This window comes from Carettochelys insculpta, chromosome 6 (genome assembly GCF_033958435.1).
Source record: "Carettochelys insculpta isolate YL-2023 chromosome 6, ASM3395843v1, whole genome shotgun sequence".
Classification (NCBI taxonomy): Eukaryota; Metazoa; Chordata; order Testudines; family Carettochelyidae; genus Carettochelys; species Carettochelys insculpta.
This window is the reverse complement of record NC_134142.1, coordinates 124,012,908-124,035,639: the sequence shown is the minus strand read 5'-3', so window position 1 is coordinate 124,035,639 and position 22,732 is coordinate 124,012,908. Positions and strand designations below refer to the sequence as shown.

The 22,732-nt window shown below is 42.1% G+C and overlaps 2 protein-coding genes across 3 annotated transcripts; both read left to right on the top strand.

The window, feature by feature from the left end:
* Positions 1-6,948: 6,948 nt before the first annotated feature.
* On the top strand, positions 6,949-8,369 carry LOC142014080 (olfactory receptor 8U9-like). Of its 2 annotated transcripts, XM_074996104.1 has the most exons (2): positions 6,949-6,958; positions 7,441-8,369. In XM_074996104.1, the coding sequence occupies exons 1-2, from the start codon at positions 6,949-6,951 to the stop codon at positions 8,367-8,369; spliced, it is 939 nt and encodes a 312-aa protein (XP_074852205.1). The 2 variants fall into 2 exon arrangements, with proteins under 2 accessions (XP_074852205.1, XP_074852206.1); XM_074996105.1 differs by lacking the exon at positions 6,949-6,958 and having other exon boundaries at positions 7,422-8,369.
* Positions 8,370-17,873: 9,504 nt separating this feature from the next.
* Positions 17,874-18,812, top strand: LOC142014079 (olfactory receptor 5AR1-like). The gene has a single exon (XM_074996103.1). It carries the CDS (start codon positions 17,874-17,876, stop codon positions 18,810-18,812), a length of 939 nt encoding a protein of 312 aa, XP_074852204.1.
* The last annotated feature ends 3,920 nt before the right edge of the window (positions 18,813-22,732 follow it).

The window sequence follows — 22,732 nt, the reverse complement described above, 5'->3', positions numbered from 1 at the left end:
TTGTTGTATTTAGCCTCATAAATTCCATGTTATGTAGTGCAGTAGTATATCCCTTCTAAAGACGATGAGCTGAGGTATGGAAAACAAGTACAGGTTGAACCTCTCTACTCCAGCACCCTCTGGACCTGACCAGTGTTGTATGAGAGAATTTGCCAGAACACAGGAGGTAAGTATTGTCTAGCAGCACTACTAACACTTCCACTGTTCACTGGGCTCTTCGAAGACATTTAAGGGTAAATTACAGCTAAATAACTGCACAGAACACTGACAGCCAGGACTGGTGGCCAGAAAGAAACTTTATGGGTCCAGGGGAAACTTGGGAACGCGCACGAAAAGTGGTTGTTTGGCTAACTAAAATAATTCCAGATTACGACTGTTGCCAGACAAGAGATTTCTGGATTAGAGAAGTTCGGTCTGTATCTTGCTTCAAGGTCAAAAAAGAGGTCTGCAGTTGGCCCGGAATTAAGACTCAAATTAAACATAGCTGAATTAAGTCTGTACCTACTAGACAGGTTTCCTTCTCATGACAGTAGAAGAACTGTGGTGCAAAACCTGTATGTAACAGTTGCAAAACATCTCCTCAGTCTTTCAAGTAATGCAATGTTCTTCAGATTCATCATCATCTTTGACTTACAAATGAGATGAGGATCTCTCTCATAGCCTGATACATGGGTGGTTTAATACTGAAGGAACCTTGGTGGATTTTCTTTTTGAAGATACAGTGCAAATTTCATACATTGCCATCAGATTAGCCCATGCTTTACTGGCACATAAACTTGAGACCTGTTTTCCTGATGCAGTATCAGATGTTAATCTGTTTCAAAATACTCCTTTATCTTCAGTCCAGTAGTTATTTCTCATATGAAAGTTAGGCGTCACAAGCAAAGCAAATGGAAAATGCATTTATTACATATTATGATGGTCCATGCCCTTATGCTCACCCATTTGCAGGACTATGACACATTTCTGCATTTTTAAGACGTAGTTCTTCCCTACCCATGCTTCTTACTGTGCTCTCCGTGCTTATCTCCCCACTGGTCTTTCCAGGGACTCTGCTCTGGTCATGCAACAAGAACAGATAGGCCTACTGCTTCCAATTCAAAAGCCCATGTTCTGTTTCCATTGGCTTATCTGCCATTCCTGAGGACTCTGTAGGACCCACTGTCTATTCTTTTAACCCTTAATGGAACAACAGTTAAGATTAGGTTTAAAGTTTTAACCACTAGTATGCAAAGACTTTCACTAACTGAATGGCAGCTATGTCAAAAAATGGTGTTACCCCATTCCTCATTCATAGTTGAGCCATTCATGGGAAGGGACGAAAGGAATTATTTCAAGGTGAAAAACATTAACTGTTCTCAACATATTTACCATTCACGTGAATGAAAGAGATTTACTAAGGGGCGTAAGGGGTAAGGGTGACAGGAAAAAGAGAAAAAAAAAATCTCTATTAGGAAGGAGGAATACTCCCCCACTGATTCAGGGAACGTGTACACTGAAACTGCTGCGTAGTGGCAGTGGCACCATAATGTAGATCCTTGCCACACTGTTGTAAGGGAGGGTTTCCATCAATCGAGCTAATGCACATCGTTGAGAGGCTGTAGTTCAGTCAATGGATGCATTACACTGTAGGTTAGTGAAACCTAACTAACCCCCTCCTACATCTGCTGCCTGTTTTCCTGGCTCACTTTCCCACAGCTCCAGCAAATTCTCTGTCCCTGTATCATGACTTCAGTCTGTCAGTCAGTCAGGATGGAGCTCCCTCTTGCGCCCATGACCAAGCCCACCACTGCTCTGCCTGTGGTGCTTCTTTTCAAGCAGTCAGTCCTCGGCTCTTGTGTTCCAGGGAGAAACTGCTTCTGCTGTGCTCAGCAACCCATCTTATGTGGGCCAGCCTGGCCTTGACTGGCTGCTCCAATACACCTTTTCCCTTGGCCCATCCCTGCAGGGAGATTTAGAATGCAGCTTCGTTTATCCATTCACTGTCGGTAATGCAGGGACTGCCCGATGTGTCCTCCACCTTCATCTGATAGGAGATTGGGAGAGCCCATCTGTGTGTCTGCTGTACTATGCATAAATAGGCAGGGCTCTATACATAATGCTCCCTTCAACAGAGAATAGTGTGGACACTCCTATAAGTCGAACCAAGCTACATCTACTTGAATTGGGCTTACTTACGTCGACTTGTAGCATTGCCATTGCCCGGCCTTCAGAAAGACACAGGACAGAACATCAAACACCAGGGCACTGTCCAGCTGTGCAGGGGTTCCACTTTTAAATTTTTCCAACACGTTAGAAGGGATTGGCCTGTGTCTTCCACATCCCATGTAAGAGCTCTGATCATGTGGTAATACAGGAAGAATTAGAGGCCCTGGCACAGTCAAAGAAGTAAGAGGTGGTTGGAATCACGGAGACTTGGTGGGACGATTTGCATAACTGGAGCACGGTCATGGAAGGTTATGAACTGTTCAGGAAGGACAGACAGGGGAGAGAAGGAGGAAGAGTTACACTCTATGGGAGGGAGCAGTGTGATTGCTCAGAGCTCCACTATAAGGAGGGAGAAAATCCAGGTGAGTGTCTTTGGGTTAAGCTTAGAGGCGGAAGTAACAGAGATGATGTTGTAGTTGTGTAGACCACCAGACCAGGGAGATGAGGTAGATGAGGATTTCTTCAGGCAGCTAAGCGGAGCTTTCAAATCACAGGCCCTGGTTCTCATGGGAGACTTTAATCATTCAGACATTTGTTGGGAGACCAACACATCAGCACACAGACAATCCAGGAAGTTTTTGGAGAATGTTGGGGATAATTTCTTGGTACAAGTGCTGAAGGAACCAACCGGGGGCCGTGTGCAACTTGACCTGCTGGTCACAAACAGGGAAGAACTAGTAGGAGAAATAGAAGTGAGTGAGCTGTGGCGACCATGAGATCATAGATTTCAGGATCCGGACAAAAGAAAAACAGGTGAGCAGTAACATACAGACCCTTGATTTCAAAAGAGCAGACTTTGACTCCCTGAGAGAACTGATGAGCAGGATCCCTTGGGAAATGAAGATGAAGGGGAAAAGAGTTCAAGAGAATTGGCTGTATTTTAAAGGAGTCTTGCGGAAGGCACAGGAACAAACCATCCCGCTGCATAGTAAGAAATGCAAACATGGTAGGCAATCAGCTTGGCAAAACAGAGAAATCCTTAAGCAGCTTAAACTCAAAAAGGATGCATGCAAAAATGGAAACGTGAACAGTTGACCAAGGAGGAGAATAAAGATACGGCTGGAGAATACCGGGCAGTAATCAGGAAAGTGAAAGCACAATTGGAACTGCAGCTGGCAAGGGATGTGAAGAGTAACAAGAAGAGTTTCTACAGGCATCTTAACAATAAACAGGTTATCAGAGAAGGTGTGGGACCATTACTGGATGAGGGAGGTAACCTAGTGACAGATGATGTAGGAAAAGCTGAAGTACTCAATGATTTTTTTGCCTCAGTCTTCACGGACAAAGTCAACTTCCCCATGACGGTCCTAGATAATGCAATGTGGGAAGGTGGAGGGCAGCCATCTGTGGGGAAGGAACAAGTTCTGAGCTATCTAGAAAAACTAGATGTGCACAAGTCCATGGGTCTGGATTTAATGCACCCAAAGGTACTGAAGGAATTGGCAGAAGTCATTGCTGAACATCTGGCCATTATCTCTGAAGACTCTTGGAGATCAGGGGAGACACTGGATGACTGGAAAAAAGGCTAACGTAGTGCCTATCTTTAAAAAAGGAAAGAAGTACAATCCAGGGAACTATAGACCAGTCAACCTTATCTCAATCCTTGGGAAAATAATGGAGGGAATCCTCAGGGAATACATTTTGGAACACTTGGAAGAGGGGAAAGTGATCAAAAGTAGCCAACATGGATTCACCAGGGGCAAGTCCTGCTTGACCAATCTGATTAGCTTGTATGATGAGGTAACAGGCTCTGCGGATCTGGGGAAGTCAGTGGATGTGATATACCTTGACTTCAGCAAAGTTTTTGATACTGTCTCCCACAACATTCTTGTCCATAAGTTAAGGAAATATGGATTGGATCCTTGGACTATAAAAAGGATAGAAAGCTGGCTTGACAGTAGGGCCCAACAGTTAGTGGTCAATGGCTCAATATATGGATGGTGGTTGGTTTCAAGCAGAGTGCTGCAAGGCTTGCTTCTGGGGCTGGTGTCATTCAACATCTTTATTAATGACCTGGATGAGGGACTGAATTGCACCCTAACACAAAACTAGGGGGAGAGGTAGATATGTTGGAGGGTAGAGAGAGAATCCAGAGCGACCTGGATAAATTGGAGGACTGGGCCAAAAGAAATCTGATGCAGTTCAAAGAGGAGAAGTGTAGAGTCCTGCACCTGGGACAGAAGAATCCCAAGCATTGTTATAGGCTGGGGACCGACTGGCTCAGCAGTAGTATGATGGAAAGGGTCCTAAGGGTTATGGTGGATGAAAGGCTGGATAGGCATAAAAAGTGTGCCCTTGTAGCCAAGAAGGCTAACAGCATACTAGGGTGCATTAGGAGGAGCATTGCAAGCAGTTCTACAGAAGTAGTTATTCCCCTCTATTCGGCACTGGTGAGGACACTTCTGGAATATTGTGTCCAGTTTTGGGTCCCCTGTGTAAGAAGGATGTGGATTTGCTGGAGCAGGTTCAGTGGAGGGCACCAAAAATGATTAAGGGTCTGGAGCACAAGATCTATGAGGATAGGCTGAGGGATTTGGGCTTGTTTAGTTTACAGAAGGGAAGACTTAAGGGTGATTTAATTGCAGTCTTCAACTTCCTGAAGGGGAGCTCTAAAGAGGAGGGTGAGAAACTGTTCTCAGTGGTGTCAGATGGCAGAACAAGGAGTAATGGTCTGAAATTAAAGAGGGAGAGGTGTAGGTTAGATATTAGGAAAAACTACTTCACCAGGAGGGTGGTGAAACATTGGAATGCGTTGCCTAGAAAAGTGGTGGATTATCCATCCCTCAAGGATTTTAAGTCCCGGGTTGACAAGGTGTTGGCTGGGTTGACTTAGTGGGGGTTGATCCTGCTTGAAGCAGGGGGCTGGACTAGATGACCTCCTGAGGTCCCTTCCAGCCCTATAATTCTGTGAAAGTCTACCAGTGAAAAAGCACCATCACCACCTCTTCCACTCCCATTGGTTTTGTCAATCAAGCCATTCATTGTCTTTGCTTTCACTGGAAAAGTACCCAAGAAGGAAAGAAAATATGCTGTTTCTCTTTGTGTTCAATGTTTCCTTCATCCCCAAAGGCCATTTTGGTCAATGTTTTCAATTTGCCAAATGTTTAAGAAATTTTCAGATTTGAGTTGGGTTGCACTGACTTTATTTTTCAATTTTTTTAACCAACCACATAATCAAAAATCAACTCTTTAGCCTACTCCTTCCAATTCTCACTCACTCAGATTCTCTCTCATGATCTGCTGAGACATAAATGCCCAATACAGGATTCCTGCTCAGGCAGGATCCTGTACTGTGAGATCTAAGCATTGAAGGGAACAGCAGTTGCATTGTCCTCTTCTTCATGAGGTCTTTTAAACCATTTACATAGACATTTTACAACTACTGTTGGCATAAGGGACCGTTAAAATCAAGATATTCACCTCATCTGTAAAAAAGTGTACAACCATCATTAGCATCATCACCCAACATGGGATTTCCATAAACCTGATATCTTTCCAAAAGGTCATTTCCAGCTTTACATTGAAGCACCAAATTAAGAGTGGAGGGTAGTGCATTCCTCCTAAGCTTCTCTGGTGGTGAAATGGTTTCCATCAAGCAGAATGAGTGAAGCTACCCTTAACTCTTTGGGACCGAACCTGCACATACAAAAGGAGGGACAAAGGATAACATGGCATGAAATAGAAGGCTAGATGGATGAATGGGGTCAGATCAGGTGGTAACAGGAGAGAAGTGGAAGGCAAGTACATTGGACCTAGATTAAACAGTACTCCTTTCCCTGGGTACACTAGCAGGTGATATTCCAGAGTGTTGAGGAACTTATAAGAGTCATCTAATTGGGTCAAGCTAATTAGGAAACCTAGAGCTAATTAAGAACTTGCTAGAAGCAGTCAAGACTGGCTGGTTGAGAAATTTTCTTGAAAAGTTTGCAGTAGGAAGTTGGATTATCATTTCAACTATTTTTTTAAAAAAATTATTTTTTCCATGCAAATTTTCAGCTTTTTATCAAATAAACCAAGTTTGTCTTCTCCACAAAACTGTGACTGCGGGACCTGGTGATGTTCCAGAGTGGTTCCACAAAAGGAGAGACCATCATGCACCATGAGGGATATAGTCCAGCCTAGAAGACTGGCCCATGGAAGAAAATGGTGAAATGTGTTGTCTGAGACACCTCTGTGATATTCCCAAACTGAAATGTTAAGTTTTCAAGCAAAAGCTTTCAGTCTCCATAAACACAATGTTGATCAGATTTACACAGTATACAGTATGGACTGAAAACAGCAGGACAAAATACACTCCAATCTCATGTTCTGTAACTCCAACTGAACTTGCATCATTTAATAACACCGGAGGAAGGAGTGGATCTAATTAATCCCCAAGGCATTAGTTACATTGAGGGTGGGTTTGGTTTGCTGAGCACATTAATTAGGTCAGCTCAGGCATTCCCAGTTGGTTCAGGGATCAGGTCCCATAGATCACAAATCACAATATAAAATTTCCCCAGTGCTCCAAACTGGCATTTCTTTCCATTGGGTAACATCACCACAGCTCTCTCTTCTCAACAGGTATGTGCTATTGTATTTCATCACAGCCATACACACATACTGACACCATAGTGGTCAGCAGCACTGAGAACTTCTAGCACTGAGAACCTCTGCCCCAGCTCCTACCCCTTGGACTAAAATATTGACCTCTTTGGTAGGAAAAACATGATGTGGTGACTGAAGCCAGCACTGTTGAGTATGTCTCTGCGTTTTCCTACAGACTACCACAAATTACATTTCCTATGCAAAAAGCTTACTTAGCACAGTGAGCAAAGTCAATCCTCAAAACAAATGCTGGGCCATAGAGATCACCTCGCCCAAACAGGGCACAGATACTGAAATTTATTCTTGAGTTAAGCGATAATTCCTTCAGACTCTTGATGGTTTTCATTCTAATTGTACCACAGCAGACTAATAAGTCGCGTTTGCTCCTTGGAATAGTGAACAGATGTGTTCAAGTGTAGGGCATGACTGACGTACGTAGCCTGGTGTTGGTACGTCACATGCATTGTACATCTGAAATGGCCACGTCTAAACATCTGGCGCCGTGGACTTAGTCCTTCCATGAACTCATAATGGTGTCTATTAAGTAAATGATCTCCATTTTTCTTCACTTATTTCATTACAGAGAAGGGATAGGTCATCTGAGAGATTGACCTGCCCACATCAGTGCAGGGAAGATGGAAGAAGGAAATCACTCACAAGTGACTGAGTTCATTCTCTCAGGACTGACAGATCGTCTGGAGATGCAGGGCCCCCTGTTTGTGTTGTTCCTACTGATTTATGCTCTTACCCTGGTATGGAATGGAGGGATGATCTTATTAATCAGAATTGACCCCCAACTCCACACCCCCATGTACTTTTTCCTCGGTAATTTGTCTTTCTGTGATATCTGCTATTCCTCAGTCATTGCCCCTAAGATGTTGTTGAATTTTTTAGCCAAGAGGAAAAGCATTTCTCACACTGCCTGTGCAGTACAAATGTATTTCTTCATCTCTTTTCAAGATATTGAGTGTTTTTTGCTGGCTGTGATGGCGTATGACCGTTATGTGGCCATCTGTAACCCACTGCTCTACAGACTTAAGATGTCCTGGCCACTGTGTAACCAACTGCTTGCAGGGGTGTATGCTGTGGGGTTGGTAGATTCAATGACACACACATGTCTGACATTTCGGCTGTCATTCTGCCGCTCCAACATCATGAACCATTTCTTCTGTGACATGCCTCCATTGCTGGCACTCTCCTGCTCTGACACCCGCATCAATGAGATTGTGATGTTTGCCTTTACATGCTTCATCACTCTGAACAGCGCAGTGATCATCCTTCTCTCCTATGTCTATATTTTCTCTACCATCCTGCAGATCCGCTCTGCTGAGGGTCGGCGCAAAGCCTTCTCCACCTGCACTTTCCACTTGACAGCAGTAGTCATATATTATGGTAGTCTCCTTTTTACATATTTACGACCCACTTCCACCTATTCTATGGATATAGACAAAATAGCCTCAGTGTTTTACACCCTGGTGATCCCCTTGTTGAACCCCCTCATCTACAGCCTACGGAACACAGAAGTGAAGGATGCCCTGAGGAAATCAGTAAAGAAATTTCTAACCAAGTCTTGAATCTGTTTAACTGAGTGTTGGGTAATTGATCAGGAGCAGAATCAGGTGAATTCAATTATCAGCCCATTGCAATGTATTTTTGCAGAGTGTGTGACGCTGTCTTGCTTTCTTATGCGGTTATTATTACTAATTTGTATTCCAAAAAGACCTGAAGGTCCCAATGGGGCCTCACATTATTGGCCCATAAAAATTCAAGGAGACACTTGTTTCTCATGTCTGAGCATAAAAATATTTGTGATATGCTTTGAAAGCATGTTGCTGGTCCTACTGCAAAGAAGAGGAGGGCATCTAATCTATTTCCCTACTTGTGGCTAGGTTGGTTTCATTATGCATTTGCAAATTATGAAGTGTGTAATTTCCATGGCTGAATCCATGGGAGTTTTGTACACTCTCCTAATTTTTTGAAGTCTTTCTTGTGCATCATGGGGTTCTGGTAGAAATTGTCCTCTGGTTTGTGTCCCGGAGCAAGGAGAGAGGAAATTTCTGTCACAATGGTCTTTATTTTAATTTAACTGAATAACAAAGCCTAGTAAGAGAAGGGGTAACATTTCCATGACAGAGCATGCTTCCCTTATGATCGTCCACACTACAGTGAATACAAAATGGCATGGAACATGTATGTTTTCTCTACATCATAATTTAAACAGAAAGATAAAGGCATATCAGACATTAGCTATTTATACAGCTTAAATGCTACTATAAGTTCTTGTTCTTAGTTCTTGGAAAGACTCCAAAGAGTAGGGATAGTGGTAACTGTATTGCTCAAGTGGGTGAGAAATGGATAGCTATGGGGCAATAACTGATTACTGACATCACAGAGGCTTAGAAGAAATTCAGTTCAACGAGATCCAAATGTGAACGTTCCCAAAATGTTTGACAAATTGAAATCATTGACCAATTTTTTTTTGTTTTTGAAGGACACCTTTATCACAGTCATAAACAGAATGTTTCCTTTCTTTCCTGGGTACTTTTCAAGCCAAAAACAAAGACGATGATGGGCTACCCTGACAAGGTGGATGGGATTATAAGAAGTGGTGATGATGTTGCTTCCATGGTTGGATTTAACTCAGTGTTCGGAGCACTCCTGTGGGATGTGGGAGGCACAGGTACTTCACCCCCATCTGATGTGGGGAAACTATTTGAAGTGGGTCTCCAACGTTACTGGATAGGAGTCTGGTGACCAGGCTCTGATCTGTCCTGTATCTTTCTAAGGGCTAGTCTATGCTAATGTTGTAAGTTGAGCTATGTTACACTAGTTCAAATCAACATCAATTAGATACACTTACAGTGGTGTATACACAGTGCTAAGTCTAAGGAGGAATTATGTATTTGAAATATTCTAACATAAATCACCAGACAGTGTTAGTGTAGACTTATGTTAATGTAGACCCAAGAAAGATCCAAGATGGAACATAGTCTCTGAGAGTGGTGGAAAGCAGACATTGATGGGCAGGAACATTCTTATCAATTTGGCATATCTTCAACAGGTCTGTTTAAAACACTGCTTCATTTATCATAGCAATGTTGATTTAGCCAGTAGTATAGATATACCCTGAGTCTGTCCTGTTGGAGCTGTAGCATTCTGGATAAATCTTGGGAAATATCACAGGACCAAAAACTAAGATTCGATAGACTGATTGGTAGGGGCACCCACCTATTGGGTGAGATGCTTAATTTCATGTTTCTGCTGCAAAGGTTATTTAATTATTCTTAGCAGAACAACTTTGAACGGAGAGATTGAGAGAAACTGAGAGTAGAATAGGACATCACTCAGTGACTGTGATTCTTTCTGGAAAGACAGGAAACACAAGTTTATATCTTTGCCCAGTATTAGATATGAAGTACAGTATTGTCTCCATTTTACAGATGAACAGCTGAGGCACAGAGAAAGTAAATATCTTGCTTCAAGTTTGCACAAAATGTCTGCAGTTGAGCCAAGAACTAACACCAAATTACACAATGATAGGCTAATGTGTTATCTACTAGACAATCTTGCCTTCCCATGGCAACAGAGGAACAGTGGTGTGAAACCTATCGGTAAAAGAGTCATGACGCAGCCACTCGTTCTATACAATAATGCCACATTCTTCAGATTCACTGTGTATGTCTCACAAATGAGCTGAGGAAGTTTTCTGTAGTCTCCAGAACTGACTTTTGAACTATTGAAGGAAACTATCTCTATTCCTTTTTTGAAGACGCACTGCAAGTTATGTGCAAAATCCATTCTTGGTACAGACTCCTTTACCTTTCTTCCTAGTTGCAAGTTTAAAAAAAAATCAGCAAATTGGATGGAAAAGTTATTATTTGCTCATTGTGACAGCCTGTTCCCTTATGCGCATCGCTTTTGAAAAACTATGATATGTTTTGTACAAAGTGTACCCCAAGAAGTATCATTTGAAAGTTGATAATCCATTGATCATTACTTACCAGTTAAAATGCATATAGCAACTTTTAGTGTAAAACTATAAAATTCCACTCTGTAACTTTATTGAGCTGCTCTGAGTCTATTAAAGCTGTCACATACTAGTTCCTCATAGGGAAAACACTATTAGACATTCACCAAAGAATCAATTTTCCACAAGATTCTTCAAATGTTCAGAGTTCTATTTCCCTCTTTTCATGTTTTGATAGAGTATATTGTCAGCATTTCAGGTAAGTTTGCAATTATTGCATAAATTCTCAGCATCTCTCAGCTTCACACTTTTATATGCTTTCTCATCACTACCCTGGTTTTAGATGTCTATATTTGCATTTTCTGAATATCAATAAAATCAAATGGACTATCACCGAATTAAAAGGCCATGCTTGGGAGGAAGAAAGGTGTCAGTGAGAAATCTGCATTCTGACAATGAATCATCTGAGGTTATTTGTCCCATCAGTATTTGTCTCTTGAACCTCAGCTGAAGAAGATTCTTGTGAAAGGGATGTGACAATAACAGGAAAATATTTACTCTTCAACCTTTTCTCTCTGCTTATGGCATCAACATCATCCGAAGGAAGAGGAAAGGATCGTTGGATTGGGGGAGGGTTCTGGCGGAAAGATATCCAGCCAGTAGGACTGCAAAAACAGATGGTGAGAGAAATATTTGCTTGAATTCATTTAGCTTGTTACACTAAATATTAGTTGCATTTGACCTTTTATTTCTTTGTAACCAATTCTGACCTTCATGCCTCATTGTTTGTAATTACTCAAAAGTTTTCTTTTGCAGTCAATAAATGTTATTTTATCAAATCCAGTGTGTTTTGGTATTGAAATATTTGGGAAACTCTACTTGAGAAAAGGATTGGTGCTTATTTTCTCTTAATAAAATGACAGATTTGACATGAGCGTCTATTATCCAGGAGAGTGTTGAACAACATAACATGTAGGTACATGTGATTCTCCAGTTCACAAAGCTGCCAGTGGCAGAGGTCAAAGCCTTGTGTGATTTGTTTGCCCACCCACCATGCCCATAAGTAAGCTGAATACTGGTATTAATCCAGGGGAAGAAGAACAGCAAGATCTCTGGTATATGTTCCATGAAGCAAAAGGGAATACTGAGCTCAGAGAGACACAACACCTATTCACTGCTACAGTCCCAGCCCCGAGGGCCTAAGAATAGCACCATGTCCCTTTAAGTAAATTGTTTTCAGTCCCTGGGCCACTCCTCATGGCCCCAGCCTTCACTGATGTTTCATCTTTGCTTCAGGGCAATTGCACGTTCTGGACCAGCAGCCAGCCAAGAGCTGTTCCTGCCTCCTCCAGTTCCTGCCTGCATGGAGCTGACCATGGTGCTGAAGTTCCCTTTAGCCACTCAGGCTTTCAATGGAGGAGCCACACTGATAGAGATCAGCACCACCAACTTCTATGAAGCTATATTAATTTACATCACCTGTGGAATAGCTTCTTCCTTTCTTTCAACGATGCAAGGTTTCCATAGATTCATAATTTCTAGTCTGACTTTCTGATAACTCAGAGTATGAATCTCACATCTGATAAAAACTAAAATGTTTCTTTTTTGATTGTGATTCAGCCTTCATTTAAAGATGTCATGTTTTAGCGTGTTGACATCTGTCTCATGCACAGTTGAAACTGTGCTCAGATTCACACCATCGGGAAATCTGACCTAGTAACTCCAATGGAGAGCTATTAATTGGCACCAGCAGGGATCTGGTCTAATGGGTAGTGTCCATGTTATGTTTACATCTTTTAGTATATCTATGTCTATGTCCTCTGACAAAGCCCCAAGCTTGTCCGCATTGAGCCCTGCACTATATGGCAGTTAAATGCAACCTCAGAGGCTCACTGTGTCCCCTACTCTGTCTCCTGCTCTTGCACAGGCTTGGGTCACAGCATCACTGAGACATTCTCACCATTGGCTAGTCCAAAAATACAGTGATTAGCGGAGGAGATGCCCCCTTAAGGGTGCCCAGTCTCCTCCTGCCCTCTAGGGTCACCGTGGGGTCTGGGGCAGTCTGGGAGTAACCCGGATCCCTCCCACATGTACTGAATTCTGGCCCAGGGACCCGAGGCAGCTGTGGCTGGAGGGGTGTCCCTTCCTGGGTCCTCGCAGTGCAGTAACCTGCCTTCCTGGGCCACTTCCATCAGATGCATCTCCAGTACCTTCCTCAGGTAACTGCAGTCTTCTCTCCTTGGGAGTCCTCCTTCAACACACCTTGGCTGTCGTCAATCTCCTTCTCCCCTGCTATGCTGAAGGAAACCCTTTTGAAGGGTTTCACAGGTCTTAATTAGCAACAGGTGCAAAAATGGCAGCAGGTGCTAGATTAGCCTGCTGATGCTAGATGATCCCAGATAAGTCTCAGTCTCTGGGAAACATAGAGGTACACACCCAGCTGCAAATATATTTCCCCTCCATGATGCTGCTTTAGCCAGCTGCTGGCAGGTGTGTATCACAGTCTATGTCTATCCATGCCAATCAGATCAAGGGACAGTGGTAATAAGGCCTGAGCATCCTCAGTGGGCACAAGTTGAGGAATATAGCAGGTATAATGAGGCCCTGTCTGCCTGTCTGGCATCACTGGAAGGTGGAGAGAATTTATATTCTTTCTTCCTTAACTTGACAAACCTGCTGGACAAGGACCGGCAGCTGCCATTAGAAAAAAATTCCGTGCCAGGAAGGTTTCATACATATTTCAGAAACTAGCAAGTCCTGGGAGTTTTGCAAAGGTTATTGGCATTTGCAATGCATAAGAGCTGATGGTGTTATAACTGAGTCGTTTCACAAGATGAGATCTCTGGACAGGCAGGATTCTGTACTGGTGAAATCCCAGAATTGTAAGGAACAAGAACTGGATTGTTCAATCTTTCATGGGGACTTTACTATTTTTTCACTCTGAAATTGCTGTTTCCTCTTGAAATAAAATGCATTTGCATAGGAAGTTTAAAGCTACTATTGGCTTATGGAACTGTAAAATCAAGAGCTTCATTCTGTCTCTCCAAATCTGCACTAAAGTCATTCAACAGGACATTTTTGTAACAGTGATTACATTCATAAAGGTCATTTTCCATAGTTTCCTCTAAGGTTTGCACCTGGCCACTGTGTACGAGGTAATGAAGGGCCACATACATAAGAAGTGGAGCCAAACATGTGTGATGGCCTTGGGGGGAAAAAGTGGTACATGGGGTGGAGATGAGATGAGGTGGAGGAAATGGGAGTTTAAGTGGAGCGGTATCAGAGTGAGATGTGGGGCTGATGGAAATTTGGGACTTTCAAGGTTGCTGTGGCCAGAAGGATGTGACTCTCCCCAGTTTCAGAGCTGTAGCTGTCAGGGACAGACATCCCTTCTTCCCAGACTCAGCTTGGTGGCTGCTACATTGGGTGGAAAACAGCTTCTCCCAAGGTAATGCTAAAATGTAATAGAAATAAAATGTAATAGAAATTCCAGCAAATTTTAGAATTTGTTTGCGGAGAGGTACAGGGAACCATTAAGGACAGATCTTTGCTAACTGGTTTAGTTTTGACTCCTCAGAGTACTCCTTTAACTCGTAAGTAGAAAGCAGCAGTAGGTTTGGTGGGTGGCTGCTAGTTCATTTATTTTTGTACAGTAAAGACCATATATGCAAGCTTTTTGGAGTAGGGATCTATCTGTAAACTTCAAAGTCACGTAATAATGTGCTCCAGGGCTTGTAAACACTTCATGAGTAAATCTACTCTGAGTTTTTGAGTTGGTTCCACATACACAATGTAAAACCAAGAGAACTTTGCCTGTTTCTACATGGTTTTGTTGCACAAGCACAGTCTGGGTCCTAAATCCTTTTTAAAATACCCATGACCAACCACTTAATGTTTTATTTCCCTTTACGTTTTCAGAGTGGTGACTTGTTTATTTGTGATTATTCCTTCTTTTTACTGTTCTATGTGTGTGCCATGTTAATCAAATTAAAAGATAACATCCCTGAGGACTTGTAAAAGACTGAGTCAATGCATTTTACTCTCCTTTCCAGCATCAGAAAATGTTGTATGACTGTATGAGAAGGAAATCTTAATATTTCTAGTTGAATGTTAAAACTGGGCTATGTACGATATATATGCATTCAAGAGGAATACTTTTGTGATCTGCAAATGTGCATAGCATGCTAGTGTTTTTGCAGATACTTCATTTTTTCAAGATCAGCTTTCCCAGAAGATTTCATGTGCTATGAAAAGGGAAACTGAGGCCCACAGCCAAACCATATTGTTTATATGACTAAATGCCAAAATTCCTACACTAGGGAGAACATGAATATCTATATCGACTGGATGTTTATTATGTTCTGAATATTTGTCAGAGCTTGTATGGATAAAGTATTTCCTTTACCTCTTAGCAAGATCACCTAACACATACAGAAACCATACTGCAAAAGCTGATCCAATCCCCTGTTACTCTGTACCCTAGATTTATAAAAGGACGTAATATATTGTCGCTACCATGGTGAACATTATGATGATAAAGCTCAACTTATTATGAAAGTGGTAGGCTAGCCTCAGGTTGGCAGGAGAAGAAGATGCTGTCCTTGACAGGTACCAGAATGATGACCACAATTGACAATGGGGAAGATGAAGGTGATGAGGAAGATGGTGGCCAGCACTTCAGATTGTTCTAGAAGGAAAGATGTGAGCATATAGAAATATAAATGTATATTGCCTATGTATCTTGTGAATTTGGGGTGTTTGTTTTAAATGTATTCATAAACTATACTTGTAAACATACAAGAGCTCCTATAGCTTGGGTGTTGTAACTGAGCACCTCAGGGTTCTTAACCATAAAATAATTGAATACTGGGCCAGATCCTAAGACAAGCACCTGTCAACCTTCGGAATGGTAACTGGAAATACATAAGTAATCCATAACATTAATACACAGTCTAGTGATCAGGCAACAAAGTGAGTAATATGTCTAGGATAATAATATTAACTGTTGGTGCACAATACATGACCTCGATATTGGTGTTCCATATACCAGCTTCAACTCACACATGGATGGGAGAAATTCGAGAGAACATTGGTAGTTTTCAGCTTTACAGAAAGGAAAAGACATAGAATACCATGGTTATTGGTATGATAGATACATAGGTAGATAGGTAGATAGATAGATAGATAGTGTTCTTACATGTTCTACAGGTTTTACATTCTAACTATTGGGATGAGGTGATTCTGAAACCTGGAATGACTGAGAAGATATCGGTTGCAGGTGTCAATAGTTAATACACTTCAGCTGTATCAAACTTTTTGTTGCTTTAATTCTCACCCTCTTGCCAATGCTGACTGAAAGGCCATGTCTGCGCTACAGAGATCTTTCAAAAGAAGCTCTTCAGGAAGCTGTCTTCTGAAAGAACTTCTTTTGAAGGAGTTCATCCACACACAAAAAAGTAGCTCAAAAGAGTCATCTGCTCTTTTGAAAGACAGCATCCACGCAGCCCCCACGCTTTCAAAAAAATGGGCCAGGCATCGAAAATGAAGACTATTCTTTTGAAAGAAGGGCCCTGAGGAAGCTTTCGAAATAGGGCACTCTTCCTGAAAAGGGAAAGGAAGAGTGAGTTCAAAAGGAGCACCATATTCTTTTGATTTACTCTCAAAGAATGCTTTTAGTGTGCAGATGCTCCATGGAGTCTTTCGAAAGACCCTGCATCCTTCAAAAAATGTTTCCTAAGAAATTGCTAGTGTAGATGCATCCAAAGTGTTTCCAGAGAAACTTTTTACGGGAGATTGGATTTTCTTTTTGACTTTTTTTTATTTTTTTCAAGCAATTGTATTTTCCATGATAATTTTCAGCTTCCCATCAAAATTCCAAGTACCTGTCCTCCCCATGCTGTGTCTGTGGATCACACGTGATGTTTCACAGCAATTTAGAAAGAGGAGAGAAGTTGTGTATCCTAGTAGCTGGGAGCGTGGCCCCTGGAAGAGGATGCTGGGACGTGGTATCTGAGGGACCACTGTGGTATTTCTGAGACAACATACTAAATTTTCAGCCAAAAACTTCTGGTCTCTACAGACAGCAAAACAAATCAAACCTTCATTGATGGTTTCTGCTCAGTAACCACCTTCCACAGAAAATGTCAGGATGAACTGTACAAACATCTGCTTGGTAACTTGGATGGAAATCGCATCATTTAATAGCACAGGAGAAAGGAGCCAAATTAATCCCCAGGGTATAAGTTACACTGAGAGTGGTTCAATGAGATCATTAATTAGGTTTTGTGTCCCTCTGAGCTCAGTATTCCTAGTTGCTTCATGGAGCATGTCCCATGGGTCACAAATCTCAGTATAAACCTTCCTTAACACTCCAAATTGTCAGTTTCCATCGATGGGGAAACACTGCAACACCTCTCTCTCCTCAGCAGGTATGTGCTGTTGTCCTGTCTCACATACAGGTGCTAGGGTGACCAGCAGGTATTGAATTCAACACTTCCAGTGCTAAAAGCCTCAGCCCCTATCTCTTCAGCTAATGGAACAGCCACTTTGGTTTAAAAATACGGCAATTATGATGTCTTTGAAGTTAATGACTTTCATTATGTCACTAGGATTTCCTACAGACTAAGGTAAATGCCATTTTCTGATGCTCAAAGCTTAATTAGCACATAGAGCAAGCTTGACCCCAAACAGACATGCTGAGCAACAGAGCTCTTCATCCCCCAAGAGGGCAGAATGATTGGCATTCCTCTATTGTCATTCTGTTCTTGAGCTAAGGAACATTCTTTTCAGCCTGAGATGGTTTTCAGCCTGATTCTCTCAGAGCAGGGGCACAAGTTACTGTTGGTTGCGCCATTTAGTGACCGGGGTGTTTGTGTGGGGACTTGATTAAGCTATGTGTCCTTGTATTTGTGCAGTTGTGCATGTAATGGAGCAACTGGAATGGCCACCTCTGAACATCTGGCTCTGCGGATTAAGTCCTTCCCCATTCTTGAACCTGGTGCAGATTAAGAAACTGATCATCATTTTTCTTCACTTCATTACAGAGAAGAGATAAGTTCCCTGAGACATCCACCTGCCCACATCACTGTAGATGCCTGATCTCTGCTCAGAGATGGAAGAGGGAAATCACTCAGAGGTGACTGAGTTCATTCTCTCAGGACTGACGGGTCATCCAGAGATGCAGGTCCCCCTGTTTGGGGTCTTCCTGCTGATTTATGTCATCACCCTGTTGGCAAACGGGGGGCTGATCTTCTTAATCACAATTGATCCTCAACTCCATACCCCCATGTATTATTTCCTCAGGAATCTGTCTTTCTGTGATCTCTGTTGTTCCACAATAATTGCCCCTAAGATGCTGGAGAATTTCTTAGCTGAGAGGAAAAGCATTTCTTATACTGCCTGTGCTGCGCAAATGTATTTCTTTTTCTCTTTTGAAGATACGGAATGTCTCTTGCTGGCTGTGATGGCGTATGACCGTTACGTGGCCATCTGTAACCCACTGCTGTATAGGGTCACCATGTCCAGTCAGCGTTGTAACCTGCTGGTGGCTGGATGCTATGTGGTGGGGTTGGTAGATTCAATGATACAAACATGTTTTACATTTCAGCTGTCATTCTGCAGCTCCAATGTCATTAATCATTTCTTCTGTGATGTCCCCCCACTGCTAACACTCTCCTGTACTGACACCCATCTCAATGAGATTTTGTTATTTGTCTTAAGCGGCTGCATTTTAGTGAGCAGCATTGTGGTTGTTGTCCTCTCCTACATCTATATCATTGCAACCACCTTGCAGATTCGCTCTGCCAAGGGACGGCACAAAGTTTTCTCTACCTGTGCTGTCCACTTGATCGCAGTGGCTATGTTCCAAGGCTCTGAGCTCTACATGTACTTACGACCCTCGTCCAGCTATTCCTTGGACACAGACAAAATAGCCTCAGTGTTTTACACGACAATGATCCCCATGCTGAACCCACTCCTCTACAGCCTGAGGAACAGGGATGTGAAGGCAGCGTTGAGGAAAGCAATGCTTAAGTTCCTAACCAGTTCTTGAATCTGATTAACTCAAAGCTGGTTTAGTGATGGGAAGTGGACAACAGTGAATTCAATTCCTGACCTTTTGCAGTGTCATTTCACAAAGTCTGTGGGGAAATTGTTCACTATTATGTTTATATTAATATTATTAAGTGGATTTTTGCATTCCTGTAAGGAGGCGACTGAGATCATGGCTTCATGAGGGAATTGCTACAGCAAAGTTCAAGGCAGTGCCTCTTTCACACGTGCAAGCATAAATATATGTGATGTGCTTTGAAAGTGAGGAACTCTTTGTATTGGGAAAGAAGAAGGTGACATCACATCTGTTTCCCTCTTCTTTGTAGGAGGCGTTGTTTTTCATTATGTGTGTGAAAATTGTGTGGCTCAGTCAACACACCCTCTTGATACTTTGCAGCCCTTTTTGCCCTCTCTGGGGTTCCGTATAGTTTGGCACCTGGTATTTGTCCATGCAGGAGGAGCAGAAAGGTGATTTCCATCACAGTGGTCTTTATTTTCAGCAAAGGAAAGAACAAAATGAGTAAGAGTAAGGATAACGTTTGCAAGAGACAGCATTGTGTGTGTGCATCCTCTTTCACAGCCTGCAAGCAAATGAATTAAAATAGAATGGAGAGGGTTAGTTTTCTCTAACATATAAATTAAATAGTGGCATAAATTCACATAAGACACTCAATATTTATAACACATCAGGCAGGTTTTCTGCAAGTTCTTCCTTAGTTCTGTTGGAGAACACAGATTTTGAAGAGCAGGGATTCTGGGAGTTGTGTGGCTTCAGAGACTATGAGTGAGAAGTAGATAGAACTGGGACAAGAGTTGATTTTAGAGTTCTTGGGTTCTTAGAAAAAAAACAGTTCAGCCTCATCCAGATCTGAACATTCCCCAAATGTTTGGCAAATTGGAAAAAAAAAGTGCAAAATTTCCTTTGGAGTCAAAGGAAACATTTTACATGACCAGCGATGGGACGTTTCCTTTCCTTCCTGAATACTTGGCAGTGTAAAAACAAAGACAATGAAGGGCTACATGGACAAGACATATTGGTGTCAAAGAGGCAGTGATGGAGCTACTTCCCTGGCCCTGGATCTTTCTCATGGCTGCTATGTACTAATTCTGTAAGTCCATCTAAGTTATGCGTCAACGTAACATAGACTGAATTCCAGTGATGTTTCACAACATGCTGTGTTGAAGGGAGAGTTACATGACTGAGGTACGGAGCCTTTGAAGTGCAAGGGTTCTTTAGATATCTTGGTACAAGAGGACTAAGGTAGTGGAGCCTTAGAACTCCCAAACATGGTGATCTTAGCTTCTATAGCCCACTCTAAAGAATTGTAAGATGCTCCAGTATTTACTAATACTTACAATAAAGATCGATAGATACCCCACTCCCAGGATCTCATGTAATTCCAGTCTTTGTAGCTATATTTATAAATGACCATTTGTATTTATTCTTACTTTCCATGTTCTATGATGAGAAAATAAATCTATTCCTTTAAGGATGTAGAAATTGTTTGAACTAAAAAAAATTTGTAAAATATAGAGTTGCCTCTTCTCAGTCAAATTATCCAGAGGCAGTATTTTCCAAAGCATGGACTAATTCAGGGTGCCTATGGCCAACTATAAAATGTGGGTCTTAAATACTTTCTGCCTCGCTTTGCTCATCCATGAATTATAGTAACCATACTTGACTGCCTTATTGTAGAGTTAGATGGCCCTCATCAGCGCAGTTCCTCCAAGCTCCTCACAACTGTTCATGCACTCAATCTGCTACATCAGTCAAAAAAGCAAATAGAATGCTAGACTTCATTAAAAAAGGGATAGAGAATAAAACAAAGAATAGTTTATTACCTCAGTATAAATCCAGGATACGCCCACATCTTGAATATTGTATCCAGATGTGGTCACCTCATCTCAAAAAATATATATTGGCATTGGAAAAGGTTCAGAAAGGGCAACAGAAATTATTAGGGATTTGGAAGGGATGACATATGAAGAAAGATTAAAAAGACTAGGACTTTTCAGTTTACTAAAAATGAGACTGAGTGGGGCTATAATAGGGGTCTACAAAATCATGACTGGTGTGGAAAAAGTGAATAAGAGAAAGTTATTTACTTGTTCCCATAACATAAGAACAAGGGATCATCCAATGAAATTAATGGGCAGCATGTTTAAAAGTAGCAAAAGGAAGTTTTTTCTTCACACAGTGCATGGTAGGCCTGTGGAAGTCTTTTCCAGAGGTGGTTGTGAAGACCAAGACTTTAACAGGGTTCAAAAAAGAACTAGATAAATTCTTAGAGGATTGGTCCATCCATGGCTATTAACCAGGATAGGTCTGAATGGTGTGTCTAGTTTGTCAGAGGTTGGCAAGAGATATCTGGAGAGGGATCACTTACTGATTACCTGTTCTGTTCAAGCCTTCTGGGTCATCTGGCATTGGCCATTTCAGAAGATGGGACACTGGACTGCATGGACCTTTGGTCTGACTCACAATGACCATTCTTATGTTCTTCTGTTTGTTGCTGTTATCATCACTACTTCCATGTTAGGTAGTGCAGAGATATCTGCATTTTGTTTGAAAGAAAAGAGGAGAGAGACACAGAGGTGGATGGACTGGATGGGCTTGTTTATTGCAGATACTTGTCTCCCTCAGAGCCCAAAAAACTATCCGAGTGCATAAAAAATTAATGGGTATGCTCTTTTATCCAAGTTAGTATATAGATAAACGTATCTATTACAACTCCCTGCAAGCTCTTTTAGTAGTATAAACATCTATACAATGAACAATGATAGCCACATGATGAATACTATTATACCCACCGTGGTTTACTGCTTATAGCACTTTTATCTTAAGCATGCAGTTTTCACAGTACAAATTCTCTTAATCAGCCCATTACAGGGGGAGGGGAAGGAGACATGATCTGGAGCTGGGCATTTTCTGCAGCTGGGAAAAGAAAGGAAGGGAAAGGGTAGCACATTTTACCCAGCAGAAGAAATATCATGCCCACCTTATAACCATCATGATGATTCCCCGGGTCTTTTTTTAGCCCTTATATACATCCACTCAAATCACAGAGGATGAACTGAGGCACAGAGAAAGTAAATGTCTTGCTTCACGGTCGCACAAAGAGTGCGTAGTTCAGCCAGAACTATGCCCAAAATTACAGAGTGCTAGAACAAGGTTGTACCTAACAGACAATTTTTTCTTCTCAAGGCAATAATGGAACAATGGTAGCAACCTAGTCCCTCATTCTGTAAAATAATGCAGTCTTCTTCAGCTTCATCATGTATTCACAAATGAGCTGAGGATATCTCTCATAAGCCGCTTCTACGCTAGCTGGCTATTTCAAAGTTGAAATCGAAGTAAGGTGGTGAGACGTCGAAATCACTAATCCCATCAGAAGATGGGAATAGTGCCAACGTTGAAGTAGGACATGTGTAGATGATCCACGTCCCACTACATCAGATAGCATGGTCCTCCATGGCAGCCATCAGCTGAGGGGTTGAGAGACGCTCTGTCCAGCCCCTGTGGGCCTCTATGGTCACCGTGTGCAGCAGCCCTTAAATTTCCATGCCCCTGGATTTCTTGTGGCAGGAAGCTGAGAGCATGCAGGCAGAAGCACAGACACGTGCATAATCAGCACACCTTCCAGACGCCCCGATCCCCCACCCAGCACCCATAGCCAACCAGCCCCCTGAGCACCGATTTTTACGTATTCTTAAACGCACACAAATCAGATATCAGAAATGGCAATATACAAAAACCCATAGGAGAGAACTTCAATCGCCCAGGCCACACAGTAGCAGACTTGAAAGTAGCTATCCTACAGCAAAAAATTTCAAGACCAGACTCCAAAGTGCAATTGCTGAGCCACAATTCATCTGCAAATTCGACACCCTCAGCTCAGGATTAAACAAAGACTGTGAATG

Bases quoted from the DNA above. Each gene is read 5' to 3' on its own strand.
- LOC142014079 (XM_074996103.1), top strand. From the start codon at position 17,874: ATGGAAGAGGGAAATCACTCAGAGGTGACTGAGTTCATTCTCTCAGGA.